The 23,598-nt window shown below is 29.9% G+C and overlaps 4 protein-coding genes and 2 long non-coding RNA genes across 8 annotated transcripts in view; 3 read left to right on the forward strand and 3 right to left on the reverse strand.

Annotated features, from left to right (window-relative positions):
- Positions 1 to 8,361: 8,361 nt before the first annotated feature.
- LOC102671502 (seipin) lies at positions 8,362 to 10,035 on the reverse strand. The gene is made up of 4 exons (XM_006622414.2): positions 9,613 to 10,035; positions 9,359 to 9,504; positions 8,767 to 9,294; positions 8,362 to 8,680 (listed from the first exon to the last, which is right to left on the reverse strand). Exons 1-4 carry the CDS (start codon positions 9,834 to 9,836, stop codon positions 8,577 to 8,579), a joined length of 1,002 nt encoding a protein of 333 aa, XP_006622477.1. The 5' UTR covers positions 9,837 to 10,035; the 3' UTR covers positions 8,362 to 8,576.
- A 142-nt stretch (positions 10,036 to 10,177) lies between these two features.
- Positions 10,178 to 12,388, reverse strand: LOC102671283 (retinoblastoma-binding protein 5 homolog). 2 transcript variants are annotated; one of them, XM_006622412.2, is made up of 7 exons: positions 12,269 to 12,387; positions 12,170 to 12,195; positions 11,921 to 12,093; positions 11,621 to 11,849; positions 11,076 to 11,531; positions 10,561 to 10,969; positions 10,178 to 10,497 (listed from the first exon to the last, which is right to left on the reverse strand). In XM_006622412.2, exons 1-7 carry the CDS (start codon positions 12,285 to 12,287, stop codon positions 10,412 to 10,414), a joined length of 1,398 nt encoding a protein of 465 aa, XP_006622475.1. In that variant the 5' UTR covers positions 12,288 to 12,387; the 3' UTR covers positions 10,178 to 10,411. The 2 variants fall into 2 exon arrangements, with proteins under 2 accessions (XP_006622475.1, XP_006622476.1); XM_006622413.2 differs by having other exon boundaries at positions 10,193 to 10,497; positions 10,576 to 10,969; positions 12,269 to 12,388.
- Positions 12,389 to 12,509: 121 nt separating this feature from the next.
- LOC102670955 (28S ribosomal protein S29, mitochondrial) lies at positions 12,510 to 14,475 on the forward strand. 2 transcript variants are annotated; one of them, XM_006622409.2, is made up of 6 exons: positions 12,510 to 12,645; positions 12,938 to 13,258; positions 13,365 to 13,457; positions 13,544 to 13,680; positions 13,775 to 14,122; positions 14,202 to 14,475. In XM_006622409.2, the coding sequence occupies exons 1-6, from the start codon at positions 12,621 to 12,623 to the stop codon at positions 14,436 to 14,438; spliced, it is 1,161 nt and encodes a 386-aa protein (XP_006622472.1). In that variant the 5' UTR covers positions 12,510 to 12,620; the 3' UTR covers positions 14,439 to 14,475. The 2 variants fall into 2 exon arrangements, with proteins under 2 accessions (XP_006622472.1, XP_006622474.1); XM_006622411.2 differs by having other exon boundaries at positions 12,569 to 12,735.
- A 1,225-nt stretch (positions 14,476 to 15,700) lies between these two features.
- LOC116186433 overlaps positions 15,701 to 23,598 on the forward strand; it is a 13,797-nt gene continuing 5,899 nt past the window's right edge. Inside the window, exon 1 of the long non-coding RNA XR_004151422.1 lies at positions 15,701 to 15,711. This is a non-coding gene — a long non-coding RNA (uncharacterized LOC116186433). The remainder of the gene's footprint in view (positions 15,712 to 23,598) is intronic.
- On the forward strand, positions 17,043 to 22,759 carry LOC116186432. The gene is made up of 3 exons (XR_004151421.1): positions 17,043 to 17,481; positions 18,111 to 18,229; positions 19,013 to 22,759. It is a non-coding gene; the product is annotated as an uncharacterized LOC116186432 (long non-coding RNA).
- The window catches only part of LOC102670824 (protein lethal(2)essential for life-like), an 11,464-nt gene continuing 5,532 nt past the window's right edge, over positions 17,667 to 23,598 (reverse strand). Inside the window, exons 2-3 of the mRNA XM_006622408.2 lie at positions 19,284 to 19,505; positions 17,667 to 18,020 (exon numbers count right to left, since the gene is read on the reverse strand). Coding sequence (XP_006622471.1) covers positions 17,919 to 18,020; positions 19,284 to 19,505 — 324 coding nt within the window. The 3' untranslated portion in view covers positions 17,667 to 17,918. The remainder of the gene's footprint in view (positions 18,021 to 19,283; positions 19,506 to 23,598) is intronic.

Consider the following 23,598-nt stretch of genomic DNA (forward strand, 5'->3'; position numbering starts at 1 on the left):
CTAATTCGATGGTGAAATTCGGACAAGAGACGAGTAACGCCAGTTCCAGCGAAATGACTAAACTAACCGATAATACGAGAGATTAAAGGATTGGATCGGATGGAGAACGGACGATTGGAGAATCAATAAAACGAAAAGCTAGAAATTTGAAAGTCGACCGAGATGGAGCGACGAAGGGGGGGAGGTGGTTTCGGTGTGCTTCGCGAAATTCACGATCACCGCGTACGTAACTTTATTGCGAGCTATTAGGCCAACGTCATATCGTGATAGAGTTACGATTTAATGCGATCGAGCTTTTAGTCGTGGAACGTACAATTAGAGGTTGGGCATCGTCGTCTTCGATACCTCCATGGAACGCACGGTGCACGCATTCTCGATGCGAAACGCGATTTCTTGCGACTCGATCGCGATCGAGAAGTATTTCGTAACAAGGTATACTAAACGATGTTAATGAATTACAGGAATGCCAAAGATTCCTCTTTCGTTAATTAAGAAGTTAAAGCACGATGGAACGTCGGACAATAGATTTAAGAGCTGGGAACCGGTATCTTCCATCAGGATCTCGCGTAATTAATTCAAACGATCCCAAAATAATGTGATAAAATATGCAGTTTATCCCCCGTAGTTCATGTTTATTGGATTTTATTACATCGCCTCTCCCTTCTAATTTCATATTACACCGAATTCTTCCCGGAAACCTTCTCTCCGGAGGAACGTAATTTCGTAGGTGAGAAAGAGCGAAAAGCGAATTTCCAATTCGAAATTGGAACGTTACAATGCGCCATCTGACCATATTTACGTACGATGCATATTTATGTATATTTATTCACGAGTTGAGAGTTTTCGGAATCTCGTAATCCAAGTTTTTGGAATCGCGCCAGCGTTTGTTCCATTTTAAATGATCTCCCCTTCTCTCTCTCTTTCTCTCTCGTGATAAATCGTCGTTCGACTCGATCCCGTTACGTAAACAGATGGAAATGTTTCGCGAATAAAGATCTCCGTCCGACTTAAGAACCACTGGTCCAAACAGGTCCGCCAGAGTCACGATACTTTTTCTTTCCACCGTTCCCCGATCTCTCCACCTGATATTACGGATTGCGGGGTACCACCTGAGCCTGCTTATATTCCTCCCAGTCGCGCAACACGCATTCTTTCGCGCTCGCATTCAACACGAGATAATGAAGCGCACACATTTGAGAACGAGCGAGAAACGCTATCGAGGATCGCCACCAAGCCGAGCTTGGGGAAACTGGTTTCGCCAATTCGAAATTCGAATTCGCCCTTCTCCTTCCCTTTCTCTTTCTCCAAGATCGAAATCGGGCCACTCTCGTTTCACCTAATTTCCCAACCCGACCCATTGTTCGAACCGTACTTGATCGGTACTTTTGCCCAGCGCTTTGCATCCAGATCGTTCCCCTCGATCGTTCCTCTGGCTGGATCGTGAACCTAAATCAGGTTTAACCAGAACTTTCAATTACGGCCAAGAAGCAATAAGCGACGCCATCCAGAAACAGATCTAAACGGAAACAGGTTCCGCAGAATCCTGTCTTCCTCTTTCTCTGCGCGATTACATCGCCCTCCTATTGTTCCGCCTAATCTTAGAACGGACGAAAACACGAAAGAGAAGCCTCGACTCGTAAAGACTTGTAAATATAAAAAAGGCGATCGTTCTTCAGGGCTGCGTACGCCGCTGGCACCTGTCGTGTGGCTTCAAGTAGAGACACGGTAGGAGGGAACGGGTTTCGAAATGGGTGGAGGGACAGAAACCGACTGCCATAAGATGGTGGCTCTCCCGCGGTTGCTCTCCAAAACCGGTTCAGGAATCCGGGGCCACGCTTACGCGCCAGTGCTTATCAACCTGCCCGTTTCCCTTTTCACCTTTCAGTCTCTTCAGATTGAGGCTCTGGTTGAGAGATTCTGGTTACCAGCACGGCGTTAGAAAACACCACTCGGCCATTGCATCCCTCGAACGACTTTTCTCTTTCCGCCATTATCGTGACACGCATCCGTCTAGAGAGAGAAGATATCGCACAGTGACTCGACGCTGCGTCTCTGTACGAGGAAAAATTCATTCCACGTGTTTTTATTACACGAGAATGCAAGTGGTAAGTATGTAAGTAGCGAGAAAATGCGAGAGAAAGCGAGGACTTTTCGAGAAGAGTCGTTGTGACACGGATTTTTCTCGAGCGCAGCTTCTTTCGACACCGAGCGTTGCCATTCTCTTCACGCATCTCTCCGCTCCCGTTTTCTTCCTTTTCACTCCTTCCTTCCTTAAAATCTTCGAATCTTCGAAGATCATTTTCCCTTTCCGCGGCACAAGGTTAATTTTTAATCTCGTCCAAAAGTGCTCTCCGACTCGTCGATACTTTGTTTCTAACGGAGAGGAAACGACATTTCTGTCGCAATATTCTTGGAAGCGTCACACGGTCTCTCTCGTTCCTCTTCTACACCTCTGATCGGGTTCGTTCGATCGGAAAATGGGCGGGAAAAAAGCTTTTCGACGGCGGTGTCTCAATCGCGAGACTACCCTCGAACGGCTCGAACAAAACAGATTTTATGAGTTAACGAGGTATGTCGGCGCGATTTTTGCCGTTTCTTTCGATCGACAGGCCTTGTAGATTCCACGTAGCTTCCGTCGTAGATTCTTCGGGGAGAAAAAGAAAAGCCTGTTCTCCTCTCCTCCTCCCCCTCGCCGATTTATAGCCCAGAGGCGAGGGCCGATTTTGCCGATACCCGGCTCGTGCAAAATGGAAAAAGCCTGGAGCCTCGTTAAGGGCGATGATCCGACAGACGGACAGAATTATTTCAATCTTCGTATCGATCCGAGTTAACCGGCTATTCGCGCTTGTTCGAGCAATTCTTGTTTGCAATTCTCGGCGTCTTGCGTTTCAACGACGCGTAATCTTTATTAGAGATACATGGAATCGATAGGATTCGGAAAAATCGGAATAGAAAATTGCTATAAATCGCTATAAATCGTCGCATTATCGTTCGACAATCACGGCCATTAACGTGTTGTTGAGACGTCGCGGCGTCGAGTAATTGAACACGGAATCGTTGGAAACGGGGGTTGCCCGGGGCGATTCCATGCATGGACAATTAATCGTTTCTCGCACGGAATGACATGAATTCGTTTACCGTCTTACGGAACGAATGTAAACGCGCCAATGTAATTTAACTGCCGGCGATTAAACTTGGATACGTTCTGTTCCAAGTGAGAGGCATGAGTCCGCGCGTTAAAGCGTGTATTTTTCGATAGGAACGAATTAACTGTTGGTGGCGAACAGGTGTGCTAAATTGATTCGATAACGCGACACGAATAAATCCAGATAGATCGATGATTACTATGAAATTATACCGAATCAACTTTTAAGGATTCTTTAATCCTTAACGAATTTTTATTAGGAGATAGTTCTTGATGCGATCGTGGCAAAATGGAGAAATGTGTACGTACGTGATACACGTGTGTATAATAAATAAATATGCTCACCATTAAAATACAGGTTTGCCAGTATGCGTGCATACGTGACGAGTAAATCGATGAAACACGCGGATTCAGATAGAAAGACGTGCAAAAAACGACGACGCGGCACGGAATGTGTTTAAGCAATTAGTCGGCCGACGGCTAACTTAACCGGCTGCTTCTCTATCGATCTGGCAAAAAATAAGCTCCGCGCTTCTTCCGACGTTAGCCGAACCAGGTAGCACGGCTGGCAATGCATTTAAATGCGAGTTCAAACTTCTTCAATTAGCCGACGTCGGATAATTAAATTACCGCGATATTGGATTCGAAGGATGTCGAAATTCGATTTCGAAACGATGATAAATTAACGGGATAATATGATAACAGAGATACTTGGAAAACAGCATTACCTCGAAAATCATCGGGAACGTGGTCGAAAAGCAGATGCAGCACGCTCGATCGGACGAATCTCATCGTCTTGACTTGACAAGAGCGATAATAAAATGCGAACAAATGAATATTTACAAAGAGTTCGTGTATATACACTTATCGAGGATTACGATTTCGATCAGTTTCGTATTTCGAAGTAAGGAAATAATAACAAGCCCAAATATCGAAATATGAAAATATCCACGATCGTCATCTCGATTTAACGCCACTATTGTTTCGATATTACCGATGACGTTCGACTAGGATCTCATAAATATCCTCCACCATGGAAATAATGTGTAACTTTATTACAAGGTCAAATGCGTCGATTAAACGGGCCGTTTATAGGAGCGAGGAAACTCGGTGGAAACTGAGTTCGCTTCGAGGCTTGACTGGAATCAACGAGCGTATTACACGCGGCATGGTCGGGAAATTATGGTTGGAAATTGCAGAAAGTTGCGGGGTTGCGTATCGCGACCCCGGGTCCCCCCGTGCTATTTGTTTGGGTCGAACGCGAGGATGTGTCGGGAACCGCGACACATGGACATCACAACCTCATTACCAGCGGCTACGGAGATAAATTGTCACGGTCGACGAGCGAACCTCTTCCCCTGGACGGACGTTTATCACGTTTATTGCCAAGAGCGATCGTGTGTACGTATCGGCCGGTTTTATTTCGAATTTCTCAGAACTGGATCCGGTAACCGGTAGAACGAGAAAGAGCCGACGAGAGAACGGTACGACGAGAGTCCTCGACCGGAATGTGGATTTATATATCTTGTATATCTTTCGCAGGGCGTATCGTACGCGACTCGAAATCGATCGCGCGAAACCTGCGCCAATAGTTGCGATTATAGAGGCGTGTAGGAATAAGTTGGTATCAGAATCGATGTAACACGAGCAAAACGTGTTATGTATATAAGTATATACAAGTATATAAGTTGAAGGGCGGCGTGTACTCTCCAGAACACCCAGCTACGACACGACTATCGCGCGGCAATTGCTCAGCTGTTCGTTCGCAGGTGGACTGATTAGAAACATAGCGGGTGAATAGTCGCGCGAGATAGTATTACGCTATGTATTACGCTATGCGTATACTTGTTATTAATCGTCGAGAGAGATTCGTTACGAGCGCGGGAATGTTCTGGCATCTTCGAACAAGGCTCGATGAATTTGCCGATAGGAAATGCCAATGTTACGTAAAATACGATGAAATAGGAGAGGGCATTTACTTCTCTTTCGACTAATTTCGAAATTGTATACCGAGTTAATTGTACATTCGGTTTGATAAATCGTATTCGACCGAAATACGCATATTTCCTACGTGATGAACATGTAGCTTTTTAATCATCTCGTTTGATCACTATGAATCATCGAAGAGAAGATACATCTGGAGCGAATACCTTTAACCAAGTTCAAACAAGGATTTGCATATCAAAGCCGTTTTACGTTGTAACCGAACGCACGTTACGATGCACGTTCGATAATTCGGTATCGCGAAAATGCAGCGAAATTCCATCTGACCGCGGCGGTTCTTCGAATCGCGTGACGGTGGAGAGATGTTTTTTTCCCACTCTTTTATTTTTATCGAAAAAAAAAAATCTGCTACCTATCTACCTCATTGCCAAACCGAACAATTTACCGAGAAACGATCGGAACAAGAAACAATTCGCAAGTTCGAACGAAATTCGCCCGTAGGGATACTATTCCTTTACTTCGTATTCTTTTGGCTAGCTTCCTTTACGTTCCGCTGGCTTATGCGCAAACGATCGAAAACGCGTTTACTAGTTCCAGGAATCCATCGTGAGGTTAGTGCGCGAAGACAAATTGTTCCCACTAAAATCGAACTCGAAGATAGTCGGAATGGAAAATTATCTGAACGACAACAATAATGATTTATTAGGAAAAGAAATTTCTGGATCGTTTGAAATTTATTCAAATTTCAAACTCGTGAAACGTTATACATATGAAATTATTTAAAATTTGTGAAATTTCTTTTTTTATTAAATTTTTTTTTTACTATCTTCTATGTGAAAGATGAATTTCTAAAAAAAAAAGCAATCTTTTTAGATCAATTTTGATCTTCATCGATATTAAATTCGTTTACATTTCGCCTCACAATGGTTTTAATCCTGATTTCTTTGCTTTCGCCATTTGATCTGTCTATGATTGAATTTCTTAAAATTATAAGATCTCGCAAAATTCAGTTAATCGATTTTTGAATCGCTTCTGAAGAGAGAAAAGTTTCTATTACAAACTTGGCTAATACCAAAATTATGTGATCGTAATTCAGAAATCAATGCGTTTTATTAGAGAATATGATTTGCAAACGAATTTTAAAATAAAAAAATTAATAAAAAAAATTTTCGTTTTCATCCGCTTTTACGGAAACATGATGATAAACTCTTATTTAAATATGAATGTGTTTCTTGTAAATTTTGTATTAATCCCGACCGCAATTAAAATTATATTCATTGGTATCGATATTTTGGTGGAAATTCTATATTCTAACTACGAATAAATAAAGAGCAATAACCGCACGAATGTGGTTTACAGATTAGTTTGTTATGAAATTTTTAATTTTCTATTATAATTTTCATTTTAAAATTGTTCCAAGGAAAGAGATGAATAGAAAAAGAAAAAAATGAATATTTTTATGAAAATATTCATGAATATGAATTAATTGCATAATCATTTCAGAAGTTAGATATCTATAATGAGGTTAAAAATGATAATACTATTAATCATTCCTGTTTTCAAACCCATTTTCAATGTAACTTTTGTCCTATCTATTAATATATATAATATAATTTATCTATACAATTAAAACGCGAAAAATCGAATTAATTATTTTATCCACATTGAAATGTTTCGCATGATATAATTTAATAATCTTATTGAAACTGATTAATAAAAGAAAATGAATAGACAAAAAAGACGAAAGACAAAAAACAAATAACAACAAAAAATATAATAAGTTTTTTGAAATAGTATATTTACCTTGTTCTACATCGTTGATTCTTTGCTGAATTTTGTTGGTTAGAATAAGCGCAAATCGTTGAATTCTTTTACACTAAGATATCCCTGGTCTTTGTACTAATCGCTCGACCTGTTGGTAAAAAATATCAAATTATCATCAACTTGCAGAAAAAAACACTTTTCCATTTTCCATTACCAATTGCATAAAACATTGTATTTTACTATACCAAAATTTAATCGATTTATCCATACAAGTTAAATGCAATAAAAATTTTGTTTAAAAACTTTTTTTTGAAGAAACATGAAAAATGAAATCGCATTAAACACTTTCTTTCTCTTACTATTTATATGTATAAAAATTCGTTCGATGTTACTTTTTCGTTTTTAAAATGTTAAATCACACTACGTCATTTGTTGATAATCATATTTGAAAAAAATTATATTAAATATTAAATAGAACTTACTCTATATTAAACTCATATCAGACTTTTACGATGAATTTGTATTATGATATCTTGATCTTCAAAAGTTATTCAATTTATCGATAGACATCTTGAAAATGTTCTTTTTATATTTGAAAAAAGTCATTCTTGCGAATTGCAATGCATTTCGTAATATTCTTATAACATGTTATAAGAATATGTTATTATATTAATATTAATAACTTCTAAATTTACTTATAAAGAAACTAAGTTTTTATTAAATTAAAGTAATATTATACGAACTTTTATTATATTTTTTTTTATTATTATTTACATAAATTATGTAATTTTTAAATAAAACAAAGAAATTTACGTACACTGAACTGATCTCAAAACATGAAAACGTAACTTTAAAGTGGTTATAATTTTTCTTTGAAAGATGGCGCTACTAAGCTAAACCGCGAAACGATTTTAAATTTAAAATAAGTAAAAGAATATTCTTCATTTATTTTAAATAAAAAATTATATAATAAATTTGCTAATTTTTAAATTACAAATTGAATTACAAATTTAAAATACAAATTTAAATTATTTATAATTAATTTAAATGTTATTTATTATATTGTCATACGAAATACAGAATAACATATGTCATATATATTCATAATAAAAGGAAACACTTATTTTTTATGAGATAATCGATTCTTACAAATTTCATATTTTAATAAAATTCTAGTTATTATTAAAGTTCTAAGTTATTAAAGATGTAAATGAAGAGAAGACATAAGGTAAATGTTAATTATATAATTAATTATCAATGCATTTCAAATGTGATTTCTAATAAAAATACCCACAATAAAAATATTTATAATTTATTTATTGTAATTTTATTTGAAATTATAAATAATATATGTTTTTACAATCTTTCTTTTTATTGTAAATAATAAAAATTTTAAGATTTAAAACAATACCAATTAAAATAAAAACATACTCAATGTTATGATATATAAAATGGCAAAAAAATAATATACGAAAAAATTCATAATTCTCAAAAAAAAAAGAAAAAGATTTGTATGTGAGTATTTTATTACAGGTATTTCCATATATAATTTAATATAATTTGTATTATATCAAAAGAATAAAAAAAAATTAATAAAGTATTTAAATATAGAAAAATAAATATGTTTATAATATATATTTACTCACATTCATATAATATTCTAATATTCTACATTTGTACATGTTATTAATTCTAAAATATTTCATATTATGAAATATATAAATTAATTTTTTATTAATTCAATGTGAGAAGAATGAGATTCTTCTTCAGACTTTATAAGATGTGGCAATATAAAAGGATCTTCTGATGATGATGAGTCTGATGAATCTTTAAAAAATAAATTAATTTAATGATAATTTTATATATTAATTTCATTGAAAGAAATATTATCCATTATAACTATTATAACTTACGATCATTTGTAGCTTTATGTTTTTCCTTTTCTTCTATGTTCAATTCTTTCTTATATTCCTGTTTTTCTTCTTCATTTTTATCTTCTTCGTAATTGAAACCATCATCTCCAGAATCATCATAAATTGTAAAATGAAAATAGGAAAAAGTACATACAATTGCTATGAAAAACAAATTTGTACTAACACCAAGAATAGCAGATAAAATTGGCCAATGAAACATTAAATAACGTAGACCCGATAAATGAGCATTTATCATAATGCTTGCAGAATAAAATTCAATATGTCTTGATTGTATTTCAATATAAATGATTGTAACTGGATGACTTTGGTCTTCTTCAAAATTATCAAATAATTCAAGAACTATATTTTGTTTTTCTTCTGTAGTGCCAAAAATCATCATAGGTGAAAATGTAAATGTTGTAAGTGCATGTAATAAGGTACTACGATAATGTAACATGGTAGATCTACATGAATGTTCTACAAGGAAACCATCTCTGCTGCGTAATTGAGCACAAACCATGAACATACCTAAAAATGATTTTTATTGTTAAATGTTATTTTATATTTTGATTGCAAAAGACTCAGAAATTACCAAGTTCTTTATTGGCTGGTGATTCTGGCATTTCTAAATGCAAATTAACTTTATATGGCTGACCGACCATTAAAAGTTGTTGTTTATTTGTTAATTGCACATATGCATATGGAAAACTACAAATTCCTTTTTGTTCATTACATGATCTATAACATAAAAAAACTATATAATCAAACTTTATACTTAAAATATATGTGTAAATAATATATAAAAGAAGATAGAGATAATATGCACAAGTGAAAAATGAAACTTACTTAAATTGCAAATGTACTGGTCGTACATATGAAATACTTGGTACATAGGCATAATAAAATGCTGTATAAAGAAACACGGATAACCAAATAATAAGAAATCCACTAATAATAATAATTCCGATACTCAAGATTATATCTTTAACAGATTGTACACCTCTTTTTGTTTTATTCTGAACATGAAATAATTTCTTATGAACTTGTGCCAATAACCTCGAAATTAACATTGCAAACGAAATTTAATATACTTAAAGTTGCAAGTTAATATAAATACTGCGCAATTTTGATTGCGCTTTCAGAAATTGCTACATAAGATAAGATAAAATATTTATCGATCAATTAATTTTCTCTTAAAATAATTTGATAGTAAAATACAGGTTAAGTGCATTTCAACTTATACTTTTAGGAATATTGGTAGTATTGCTATTATTAGAATGAGTGTAAAATATCAATAACAATTATTCTAAATAATAAAATCATAGTAAAATCTAATGAAATAATTTACATGATAATATAATAAATAAATCAGAAAACCATTTATATTAAATTCAAATTTATATTTAATATATAGATACTCATAAAATTGAAAATTTATTTTAACATTTAATCCAATAAGTTTTCAATATAAAAACATATAAGATTAAACAATACATAAGATCCATTCCATAGGAAGTAATACATTTTATAGCATATTATGTCTATAAAATATTATCATATTTGATAATATATTTAAAGTACTTTTAATTATGTTGTACATTATAAAATATTTTTTTATATTAAAGAAAACAAAAAATATTCTAAATTATTTTCCTTTTCTATGTTCTAATCTTGGTCTTCCTTTTTTAGTTGTTGGTTTATCTTTTCCTTTATTTAATAATGGATGAGTTTCTAAAAATAAAAATATTGTTGAAAAATTTAATAAATTTATTATCAATTATAATAATATATTACCATCTACTGGTGCACCTTGCAAGTGAATGTCATGAGAGCGATGTTTCTTCATAGGTGGTTCATGCATTGTTGTTTGATTATCTTCTGAATCTTCTACATCTGGTGATATTGGTAAAAATTGTAATGAACCAATATCTTCCATTTCTTCATCAGAACTGCAAAAAGCTGCCACTCTATCTATAGATGCAACATCTACTTCTATCTCCTCATCTTGTGCTTCTTCACCTTGTACCACTGATTTATCTTCATCACTCAAATCAAATTCACTTTCTCTTTCTTCATATTCAACATTTTCATCCAATTCCTTAAAATCTGGAGCAAATGCAGACCAATTTTCAACTTGATTTTGTGCCCAAATAGAAACAACACCAGATGATATAGATGCAATAATTGGCCTTACTGGATGCCACTGTATCATTATAAATTTTTGTAATAATATTATATCTTATTTATTAAAATATTATAAATATAAAAAATTAAAACAAATTATTTTATTAAAAATCAAAATAACTTACAACAACATCAAGTAATAATTCTCCCTTAGTACCATGTAAAATTTTTACTAAATTCCCAATACTTTTTTCCCATACATATAAAGCATGCTGCCTTGCAGATCCAGCACAAACATATTCTCCATCTCCAGAAAAACAGCATTTTTTCCACATAGTTTTATTTACTAAATCTTGCAATTTTTGTATTGGTTCAGGTTCACCATCTTTTCCACAAGCTAATACTTCAGTACTATCATACACACGAATTACTCTATCCGATGTATTTACTAGGAAACAAGAACCACGTCTAGCAAATTCAATACTTTTTACTGCTGTATTACTAGCTGTGCCTTGTGATATTTTATAAGAAGCTTTCACAGTTAATGATTCTGCATCAAGAACTAAAATTCTGCCACGAGCATTTCCAGTGTAAACGTAATCTCCTCGACGATCAAAAGATGCCACTATATTCAAATCACTCTAAAAAGATCATTAAAAGTAAAAAATTTATATTAAAAAATAAATTATAATAAAAAATACAAAATAATAACATTAAATTTATTGCATACATCATCATCCAGAGGTATAACTCTATGTGTACCCTCAACATCAACCATTACTGCTGCATGTCTCATTGGACATACTAAAAATTTATTAAGATTTCTTGGATGAAATTGAACTTTTAATATGGGAGATGGAAATCTATATTTTTGGTCACATTCTCCAGATAAGACATCCCATATGCAAACATTATTATCTGTAGATGCACTTAATAATTTGTGTCCATTTCTAGACCAACTAATTAAAAAAAAACAATGATGAAATAAATAAAATATTTTATTAATAATAAATTCTTTCAAATCATTTACCTCAATGAACATACAGGATGTACATGTGCACTAATGATTTTAGCAACACCACGAGTTAAAAAATCCCAAATAACGATTCTACCATCATTACATCCAACAGCAAGAAGAGTTCCTCTTTTATTAAAGGTACAAGTAACTGCTAATGATATACAATCTAATGTACCATCAAATTCCTAATGATTACAAATATTATCTGTAAGATTCAGAATTAACAAATATAAATATATTATATTTCTAAAAATATTTTACCTCTGGATAATTCTGACCGAATGATTCTATAAAAAAATTTTATGAATATTAAAAAATTTATATAATTAAATTTTAAAATAGATTTTGCTAAATATTTACCTAATAATTCTAAATTCATTTTTGATTTATTGATATGTATATATATTTATTTTAGACAACTTGCTAGAATTATTGTTATACGATTGTATATATTCTTGTAGAGTGATCGACAATCTGATTACTTCAGATATGTTCCTAAAATTAAACATTTAGTAATATTTTTTATTGAAAGAAAAAATAAAAATTTTTTTTCACAAATAAATTATTTATAATATAACTAAATAAGAATAATAAATATGTATAAAAATTTTATGTAAAACATAAAATTATTATGTATTATTAATTTTCATAGGAACATTTTGAACTTATCAAATAACTTGTTGGAAGATATTCGAACAGTCCAACAATAAATATGGTTATTTACAATTGTATTAGCGGTAAATAAATACTTAAAAATTTGTAATTATTTATAGAGAAAAGTATTATTACTAATTAAAATATTTTAAACAACATGCTGTCATATACTTGTATGTTTGTCTACTTATATATAATAATAATTTGATTTGATTGATAAAAATTATATCAATGTCTTTTTTTTTATATATTTATTATAAATATATATATATATATTTATAATAAAATACATATTATATTATATTATAAATATATATATATATATATTTATCAATATTTTAATTATGTAGTATGTGTTTTTTACTAAAATTTTAGGTTCTTTATTTGGTAAAATGTGTATTAAAAATGCTCGACGAACAATAATAACAGCGGCAACAAAAGATGTACAAGATATAAATCTTTTATCATTTCGCACAGAATTAAATCCTGTAGAACATGATGAAAGTTGTTTAAATAAGATTTATACATTACCTTCAGATATTACATCATTATTGATGAAAGATATGACAATTGAATTAAAAAAGCAAGCAACAATTTTTAGAGAATTTGGCATTTTAGTTAGAAAACCTGCAATTGAACTTATATCATACTTAGAACAAACAGATTATACAAAATCTATAAATAAATATGTTTTATGTATCCTTTAAAATTCATGATATTAATTTTCATTTAGATATTTATTTAATTAATTGTAAAATAAAATGTATAATTTATCTATATATTGTTCTTTCACTATTATTAGATGGTAAAGAAGGAGTAGGAAAAACAACAACATTATTACATTTAATTCATTATGGTCTTGTAAAACATTTTATTGTAGTTTATTTGCCATGGGGTATGATGTCAATTATATTCAAAAGTAAATTATTTATGAAGAAAAGATATATAATTGTTAATAGTATTGTTGTTTGTATTTTTTAGTTCGTAATTGGTTTCGATATGCAAGAGAAGTTTCTGAATCTCCTTTGATACCAGGTAAATTAGATTTACCTCAACTATCAGCAGCATGGTTAAAATATTTAAACTATTTAAATGAAACATCATTATCACAATATAATGTAAGTAACAATTGAAATTTATTTTATTATTATATATAATAATATATAATAAAATATATATAATTAAAAAAATTAATTTAATTAATTTAAATAGCTAAAAACTACTAAAGAATATACATGGTCTCAAAAAGAAGTTACAAAATGTGGAGAAACACTTTCTAATCTTATTAAATTTGGAATAGAAAGAACTAAATTTGCTTGTGGTGTTGTTAATGCTTTATTGGATGAACTGAAATTAGCTAGTACAGCAGGAAAATGTAAAACATTAGTTATTATAGATGGTTTTAATGCATTTACTTCTACAATTACACATGTATGTGATGAAAATCATAAATATGTGCCACCTGAGAAGATATCAATAACATCTGCATTCTACAATATTGTAAATTACGATTGGTGTAATGGTGCTGCAATATTAACAGTAGATAAAAGAGCAAATAAAGTATATAACAATTGATATAATATAATTTATAACACTATTATATAAAACTATGATAATTCTTTTATATTTTTATTCATAGGATAGAAAAGATTCTGATTATCCAAAATATTTACTTGGTAAAAAAGGATTTGAACATTTAGATCCCTTTCTTCCTATTCATGTCGAAAATTATTCAAAAGAAGAATTTAAAACTATTTTGGAATATTATAAAGATCGAAAATGGATCAGAAACATAAGTCCATTAGGAATAAAAGAATTAGAATTATTATCAAATAGACATCCAGTTACACTTTGGAGACTTTGTAAACCATTGTAATATAAATATTTTATGTATAAATAAATATTGTAAAAAAGTTATTAATTATATGATTTTTTTTTAATCAATTATGTTTTTAATCAATTAATAAAAAAAATACATATAATTATATACATATAAACGATTTAAAAATTATTTTTAGTTTTAATAACAATAATATTATTTTTATATGCAATTTGAATATGAATTAAGCTTTTGAATGTTCACTTTTATTACTTTACTTACAATGTTCTTTTTTTTATTATTTTAGAAAAATTTAGGTGTATGTATCAATATGTATGTGTATATCCATATGATTATGTATGTGTGTATATATTTGCTGTGTATATTGTATATATGATTATGTTTATATATGTGATGATTTAATATATAATATTGAATAAATTAATTCAATGCCTAACAATAAATGCATATGATAACAATAAAATAAAAATAGTTTTAAATTTATATAAATTTATAAATAAATAATATCGCCAAGATCATTATCATAAATAATAAAAAAATAAATTAGTATGTCCAGTCTATTTATTTAAATATGCTTGCTTTTGCTTTAATTTCATAGTAATTCTATTTTATATGAATTTTCGAATTTAAATGCCAAGTTATTCTTGCTTTTTATTTGCATTTAATCAAAATCATCGGTTTTTTAATTTAACGGTAAATTATTTATAAATTATTTATATATTATATATTAAATGTATTATTATATATTTTTGTAAATTAAACATTCAATTAACAAATTTTTTGAAAATCATCATTCTCTTTTTTTTCATTCTTTCTTTTTCATATGCCTTTGTTACTAATGGTTTTATCAAGAAAAATTATTTTCTATATTTGCTTTCGACATTTCAATTAATTGAATTTTAAAAAGAATAGTAATCATATAATTAATTTAAAAAATGAAAAAAATGAATTCAAAAATATAGTTTAATCTGTTATTATTAATACTTACTTCGAAGTTTAAAATGTATTATATTCAACAAGAATTTTAGTTGTTGATTTTTTCAAAAAATATGATTGAGTGAATTTTATTAAGTTGTTCTATAGAGTTAAAATATAGAAATTTTTATATTATATTTAATCAATAAGTAATAATTTAAAAAAGTAAATCCTGATTTATAAGATTATAAACATCATAATGCATTGATATATATAAAGATATCGTTAATTTCTAAATATAGTTATAACCTATTATTTGCATAAATGACATCATTAAGTTAGAATACGCAGTAAGTACCATTTGATACATGTTATGTTGCTATGAAACTATATCGTTTCAGAATATTACGCACTAGTGAATCTAAAGAATTATATTAAAAACATTAATAGATACATAATCTGTGTCCAGCTGAATGCATCAATTGACATTCCATTTCTATTTTTATCATTTTTGAATTGTATGTGAATCTATTGCGAACATCTGCTCATCGTTATATTTATATATGTACTCTCATTTCTACATCGAAACTGATCAGTAGTTTCTCTCTCTAAATTATATCTATAAAATAAGATTAATATTCATTATATTACAAATGTATTATATATTTTGAAAAATATATAAAGGTTTTTTACCATAAAAAATTCTTAGTCGCAATTCTTATTCTCATGAATAAACTTGTATCAATTACGCGTCTTTCATATGAGATATAATGCATCTAGGTAGGAAGACGCGCTTGGAAAATCGATAGAGCTACAGCTGTCGCGCAAAACCTGTATTGCGCAATAATACGTGTTGTTTGCATAAAGATGAGAAACATTGAATTTGGAAGATCGATAATATATGATTAAATAAATACGATAAAATTATTGTATAATTCGCCTATGATTACATTACTTTTTTTATCGTCATCAATTGTAATAACTCGAAATATTGATCTATGACATATTACACATATGTATTTACAAACACGATATTATCTACTATCACATATACTAATTTTTGTAGTCATTTCTTCAAATTATTATTTTAAAACAAAAAAACTTTTTTATTTTATCTTTATGCTTTGTTTTAGTATCGACAGAATTAGTTCCTAGCAAACATATGTTCAGAATAATTACGCAGTTTCAAAAATATGTATAATAAAATATTTTTTTATGAAATTGCGTCGCAATTTAATATTTAATTAATTTTAATTAATAACTTAAAAAAAACATACCTATGTTTTTTAGCATAATAATCACTCTCATATCTGTGAAAATACAATCTAATTATTAAATTCAGTAAAAAATATAATATTTTTATTCAGAGATCAGATAAATCAGCAAAAGAAGAAATGTTTCTTAAAATTTCATATTTATATTATCAAAATAATAATTAACGTATAACGAATATGGTATAAACATATATTCTAGAAATAACATAAAAATTTATATTATTAATTAAAAGCGATTTTAGATATTCCTTAATTTTGAGAATTATATATTTCTAAAATATAGCCTTTTCTCCTGACGTAACGATGAAAACAAACAGTCAAATAACATGAGGTTAGTCGTTCCTTGTTTTCGTAAACATAGTTCAACCAACACAACTATACTATGTATATCATAAGAGAAAACATATAATTGTGTGAGTTAGGTTATAGTGGGGCTAGGTGGGAGAATGTGCCAGAAATCTCGTTGCTTTGTCGATCAATACTTGGTTTTTGCTTATTATTTTCGAAAAAATATGGTAAATCGTAATGATTATATCATTAAATAATAATTCATAACACAAGGAATACAATAATATTAATGATTGTCATATATATGATGGAAAAAGTATTGAAATTACAAGTTGAAAGATAATGCGCATTAGATGCCGGGTGCCGGTACAAGTTCTCGAACTTTCAGCACTGCGACGCCGCATGCCTATATAAGAGAGCCGGCCGGCTTGCCTCGGCGCATTCGTAAACAAACTTTCGTTCAGTTCGGACGCAGTGAACACCCGAAGACCCACTAACCAGTGAATATACCTCTACTTCTTTTACGTGGTCCACGAGGCTGCTGACAATACGACGTGAAAATGTAGACGAGACGGATTCGGTGCGGAGCGCGACAGTTTACCGTGAGTATTTTTAACTTTTAAATAATTTTAATTTTTTATAATTTTTTGTTTTTTTTTTTAAATTTTCGCTTCTGTATTTTTACTTATGTTTTAGATTAATAAAAATAAATTGATGTGATATTTATGTTAATTTCAATTATCATTGAATTTAGTGAATTATAAATATATAAAAACAAAAGGTGTGATAATGTTGAACATTGAATGATTTATGTAATTAAAAAAAATATACTTTTTGAATTACAAAATTTTTTATATTATTTATAATAATATTATAATACAATACAACAATTTATTATAATATTGTTTAAACTTTTTATCATTTTTAATATCGTATAAAATATTACTTTAAATTACGGAAATATGAAATATTAACAATAATAAGCATCATATTTAAATTAAATAAAGATTCGATTAATAAATTTCGGAGATAATACATATTATTTTTCTTCTGTAGTCGTTTCTACTTTGATCGATTTACCTGCTGGTTCTCCAGTTTTCACGATTTCAATGATTCGTTCGTCTCCATTAGGTGTTTCTCCCTAAAAATAAGATAGTATAATAAATTAGATTCTTAAATTATAATTCAAGTTATAAAATTGATTGAGATTTTTTATGTTTATTTTTTATAGTGCACCCTGCGGGGTCGGTGCTTGAACAATCCGTACGCAACCATAATCTGATTAGAGAGTTCGAAATTTCTTCACACATTTGAAGTATTTAAGAAAAGCACTTCGAGTTATATGCATAGGTAAGTGAATTAAAATATTTTTATATTATCTAGAATCTTAATATTAATATAAAATCAAAAAATTAACTTTAGAATTTTCAGTGTTGCTACTTAATTATTAAATTTGAAATATCATTATTATGCTTAAAACATTATCATAAAGTATATATATAATAAAAAAAAATTTGAAACATTTGATTGGTGAAATTTAAATTTTTTTTTAAAAATTGATTGATAGCATCACTTCAGTCAATTTGTTATTGTTGATAAGAGATAGTAAGGTTATGAAATCAATCAGAATATCAATCGGAAAGAATAAATATGTTTAAAATAAAAATTGCATTTTAAAATATATAAAATTAGATAAAATTCAAAGTACTTTTATAAGATATGTAAGAATATATCGATTGATTTTATCAATCAATACTTTAATTTATTCATTATTTTTTTTTATCAACAATACACACAATAAATATATATATTAAGTGTATTTTATAAGTTTAAGTCTATTCAATACTAAATCGTACTTGAATCGTAAAATACCGATCTTAAAATATTTCGATGAAGAACATTCGGTTTTTCAAACTTTATCGATTTTAACTAACTTTAATTTACTTTTGTATATTCTTTTTTTTTTTATCGATTATATATATATTTATATATTATATATTATATTTTGACAAGTTTAAGAGTTTGTTGCTCTTTTAAGAGTTGTCAAGTTAAAGTTGATAAATACTCTGATACATTCACGAATGTACTTCATCTATGAGAAAATGTTTAACCTAACGTGAAGTTTTTTTATAGTTTAGAGCAGATTCGTAGTTTGAAGTCGAATAAATCGTCGGCTCCATCTTGTCAAAACGAATACTCTACCACAAGAACATATGGAACTTTGGAATTGAGAACGGAAAAATAAATGGAATCAAAATAGAACAGGAAGTAAAAGAAAAAAGGAACATAAAAAGGCTCGAAAAAAAAAAAAAAAAAGGGATCACTTTCCTAACGTTTATCGAGCAGCATCGGGTGAGTCCTTTGCTCGGGACTCACCACCGAGCTCTTCTCTCCATCTTTTTACCTTTTTGGGTGCCGTGATAGTTAAAACACCATCTGAAGATAGACTCGAGGTAATGTTGATCACGTCGTGAGATGGAGGCAAGACGTATCTCCGTATGAATTGTCGGCTGACAAATCCGTGCTCGTCTTGTCTCTCCTCGTGTTTTGCTTCGACAATAACATTATTACCGACCGTCTTCACCGTAATTTCTTCCGGTGAGAATTGTTGAACGTCCAGTATTACCTGTGGAGTATCAGAGTAGAACAATTTAGACAGACCTGAAGTTTAAAGATCGAGCAGAGGATATCTTTTATTGGAGCACGATGTTACGTGTAATGAATATGATATTTCAAAGAGGCAATAAGAAAGATCTGAACGACCGTTGAGAAAACACATCCATTCCACATCCAATTCTGGCCTCGCATCTTGTATACCATTGATTCTATTAAATCATCATTTATTGCGAAAATTTCAAATATCAAGCTTTTTCACACCGATTCAGGGAAAGGCTAATTCTTTTGAATTAACGCCGCTTTAAGCAAACGAAGTTCGTCTTCGCCTGCTATTGAAAACCTACGTTTAGAATTAACACATTAGGCAGTCTGTGTCTATATTTCGAAATAACAAATTTCCTTCTCTGAAAGATCTCTAAATGTCCAGTTATTGGATATAAATTTGCAGTCAGCTATTAGCTACAATACGCACAACCGTTTCTAAAATCTTCTGTATAATCACTTTAATAAGTATTTGACAAAAAAAAGTAAAACAGTGAAAAGTATAAAAAAAATCCGTTCTTCCGGTAAATTCGAGTTATCCATGCAAAATAGACGAGCCACGAGGCTCGTTGGCGTTTAAAAAATATGAATACATATTAGAAAAAAAATGTAGAAAAGTAATCTGTCTTTCTATTTTCTACCGGTTGCAAAGTTTCGCTTATTTCCTCTTTTTTTTTTTAATATATATCTTTTCATGTGACATGCGTTTTCTTGCGTTGATTCTATATGGAAGTAACCGTTGTGACGAGCAAACCGGAAAGATGTAGCTGACAAAACAAGCCTATTGTAACATCGTTTCTCTTTTTTTTTTTCTATTTCGCAGAAAAGACAAGCAAAACGTGCAAGTAGGTGGAATGATTTTTTACTATTGAGCAAAAACAAGCAGAATTGCCGTGAAACTTTTTTTTATTTTAGAAACAAATATTATCTTGTGATTAGCAATTTCAATTTAAAAAAGGTTGTGAAAAGGAGAGAAAAAAGAAGGAAGATATAAATAAAGAAAAAGCCAACCGTACTTTTTTGGGTGATTCTTATATGATCCCAAAATCCGGTGAGCTTTGAAAGTTAAAAATAGAAAAAGATCTGTATAGTGATATATGAAACCTTCGCTTTCTTTCTTTTGAGCAATGTAGCAAAAGACCAAATTTTAAATCTCCAGTGCTGCTGCATATTGTATACAGAGAGGAAGAGAGGGAGAGAAAGAGAGAGAGATTGCGTACTTGCATTTTTGTACATATAGAATATTTCGTATTGAATCGTTTTCTATCGTTGATGATTCGAGAAGCATTTATTTTTATATAGAGATTATTATATATAACGAAAAGAGAGATCCGAAAGTTTTAAAGCAAAGCCGAATTTTTTAGTCCGAGAGCGGCGCCCCCATTTAAGGGGGGTGCTCTGACACACACCTCATACTTTCTCGGTTCTTTCTGTAAACAAAGAGAGAGAGGAAAAAAAAAAAAAAAAAAAAAAAGACTGATGATACTTGTGACACGATCCATTTTTCGGATTTAAATGAGAAGAAAAGTCGTCCTTTGAATATTACAAGATATTTGGCATCGTTTGTTAAACGGAACAGAAATCCTTTCGTGAATTAAAAAGAAAAAAGTTAAAAAAAAAACAAAAAAAAAAGAAAAGAAAAAAAAAAAGGAAAAAAAAGAAAATGGCGAAAGCCTGTTAAACTGTGATTTTTAGGAAGGAATTTCCGGTAAAAAAAAAAAAGCGTGTGTCTATCGGAAAATAATCGCATGTACGTTCGGTGTGTGTAAAACATTTCTTTTGTTACAAAATTTTAACAATTTTTCGCTACTCGAGTCATTTTGAAGAAAAGTAATTTTCGAGACCTGACTGCATCCTACCAAAATATCCTTTAAAGCCCCCTCTTCTTTGAGGAGGGGGGTTCTCATTTACAAAACAAAGAACCAATAACTAACATTATAATAATCCCGAAAAACGTTCTGAATCTTTACACCACTACGCAAAGCTGTGAACTATTTGAAAACAAGAGGGATTTACGGTGAAGAGAGATCAATTTTTAAAATTCTTTAAAATTCTTGTATCGCAAACAAGATAGAAAATTAATTATGCAGCCGGCAAAGAACATGCTAAGGATAAACAGCAGCAGCAGCAGCAGTAGTAATAGTAGTAGTAGTAATGGCAGAAACAGAAATCGGTTTTCGGGCCTTCTGGTGTTCCAGTTCTTTCATTCATTTCATTAATTATATTTCCTGAAAATTGTATTTTTATTATTATTATTATTATTTCATTTATTTAGTTATAATTGCTTTTCAATGATTAAATCGCTTCGTTATAATAATCTTGCGTTAGAACATTGCATTGAAATTATTACTTTTCTGTCATAAAGTATTTTAAGATATTTTCTATTATTATATTTTTTTAATTAATTTTTTTTTTTTTTTTTTTCATTTGGTTCCAGTCATTTTTCCTTTTTCTTTTCTTGATAAGCATTTAGAACACACACCCTCTTTATTCATTTCTCTTTGTATTTTACGAATGCGCTTTTTTCTTTCTAACTTCCTTACATCTTTTCCTTACATTCCTAATTAAATTTCTAGGTCTTGAAAATAATATTAATACAAATTGAAATTTTGAAACACAAGATTTATTTTTTTTCATTCGGTTTTTTATCCTCCTAGACACGCGTATATATACATATATATATATCTACACGTTCCGTACTTACTGGACGACACCTATGATAAAAATCTATAAACAACAATATAAAAAAAAAAAAAAAGGTTATCACTTTAGATTGTCTCAGCCTAAGTTAATCGACCATTAATCCGCGAAATAGTGGAACAAATATTTCGCTCACTGTATTAAAAAAACTCCAATTGCACGATATTATGAAAAATAGAAAAAATGGGCCAGTAAATGTTTTAGCCTGCTCTATTCGAATGTATTAAAATTATCGAACATATTTAGCTTGTGGCGATATAAAAAAAAAAAAAAAAATATATTGTTACTTAAAAAGCTTTTAAATAATTCCTTGAACTGAGAGTTACTAAGTTACAACGGTTACTTACAAAGCGCAAACGAATAAAATAATTTGTATTTGCCATAAGAAGGTAATTGGAGGAAGAAAGAAAAAGGAAAGAATAGAAAAATATAAGAAAAAAGATATCGAGTATATGCAGTGTAGTTTAAAAGTTTAGGCGTTTTATCCAGTTCGAATTGTCATAAATACCGATACGTAGTAACAAAAAGAAAAAAAAAGAAAAAAACTTGATCTTCGAATAAGCTTTGTAATAAAAGTGTGTGTATATATTTATATATAATAATTTTTTAAAATTAATTTCTAGAAATTTGCCTTTTTTTTTTTTGCTATTTATTTTCTTAATTTTTTTTTTTTTTATTGAAGATAATTTTTCCTTGAGACTGTTCTTGATTGAATTTTTTCTTATATCTTTCTTTTCTCGACTTTGTTTTTTCAACTCGTAGCAACTTTCCAAGTTTAATTTAACGCTCGACAGTATTATTATTCGTTATAATAATTCGTTTTCACTCGACGATTCCAAAAATCAATCTCTTATAATTAACAGTTAACTTTTAAGACCAACAACGACTATCCCATCACTTTCTTGCTTTGCTCGAAAGTCGTGGGATAGTCGTTGTGAATATATTTGTGGTGCTATAATAACAGTACAAGAATATTAAGGCTCGGTGAATTTCCAAAATCCAATCAAATAATAGCAATAAAAATTATAATAGAGCGTTAAATTCCAATAAATTTCAAGAACATCTATTGGGTGTTATAGCAAAGTTGCTCCAAGTCGTGTCGTTATCATTCGCATATATCGAGCTTCGAAAAGCGCTCCTATATCTTCGAAATCTTACAAGAAGCTTCATCCAGGTTTAAGGAACCAAAATTGTCTTTTAGGCAAATTATAATATTAAGTATCTTCCTTTGACGATAATAAGCGAAATCGAAGAATAACGATCAAAATTTCAGCTATTTTGTAAATCATTTGAACAAAACACTTCATATTCTTTCTCTTTTTTTTTTTTTTTTTTTTTTTTTTTTTTTTTTTTTTTTTTTT

This window comes from Apis dorsata, unplaced genomic scaffold (assembly GCF_000469605.1).
Source record: "Apis dorsata unplaced genomic scaffold, Apis dorsata 1.3 scaffold_683, whole genome shotgun sequence".
NCBI classification, from domain to species: domain Eukaryota; kingdom Metazoa; phylum Arthropoda; class Insecta; order Hymenoptera; family Apidae; genus Apis; species Apis dorsata.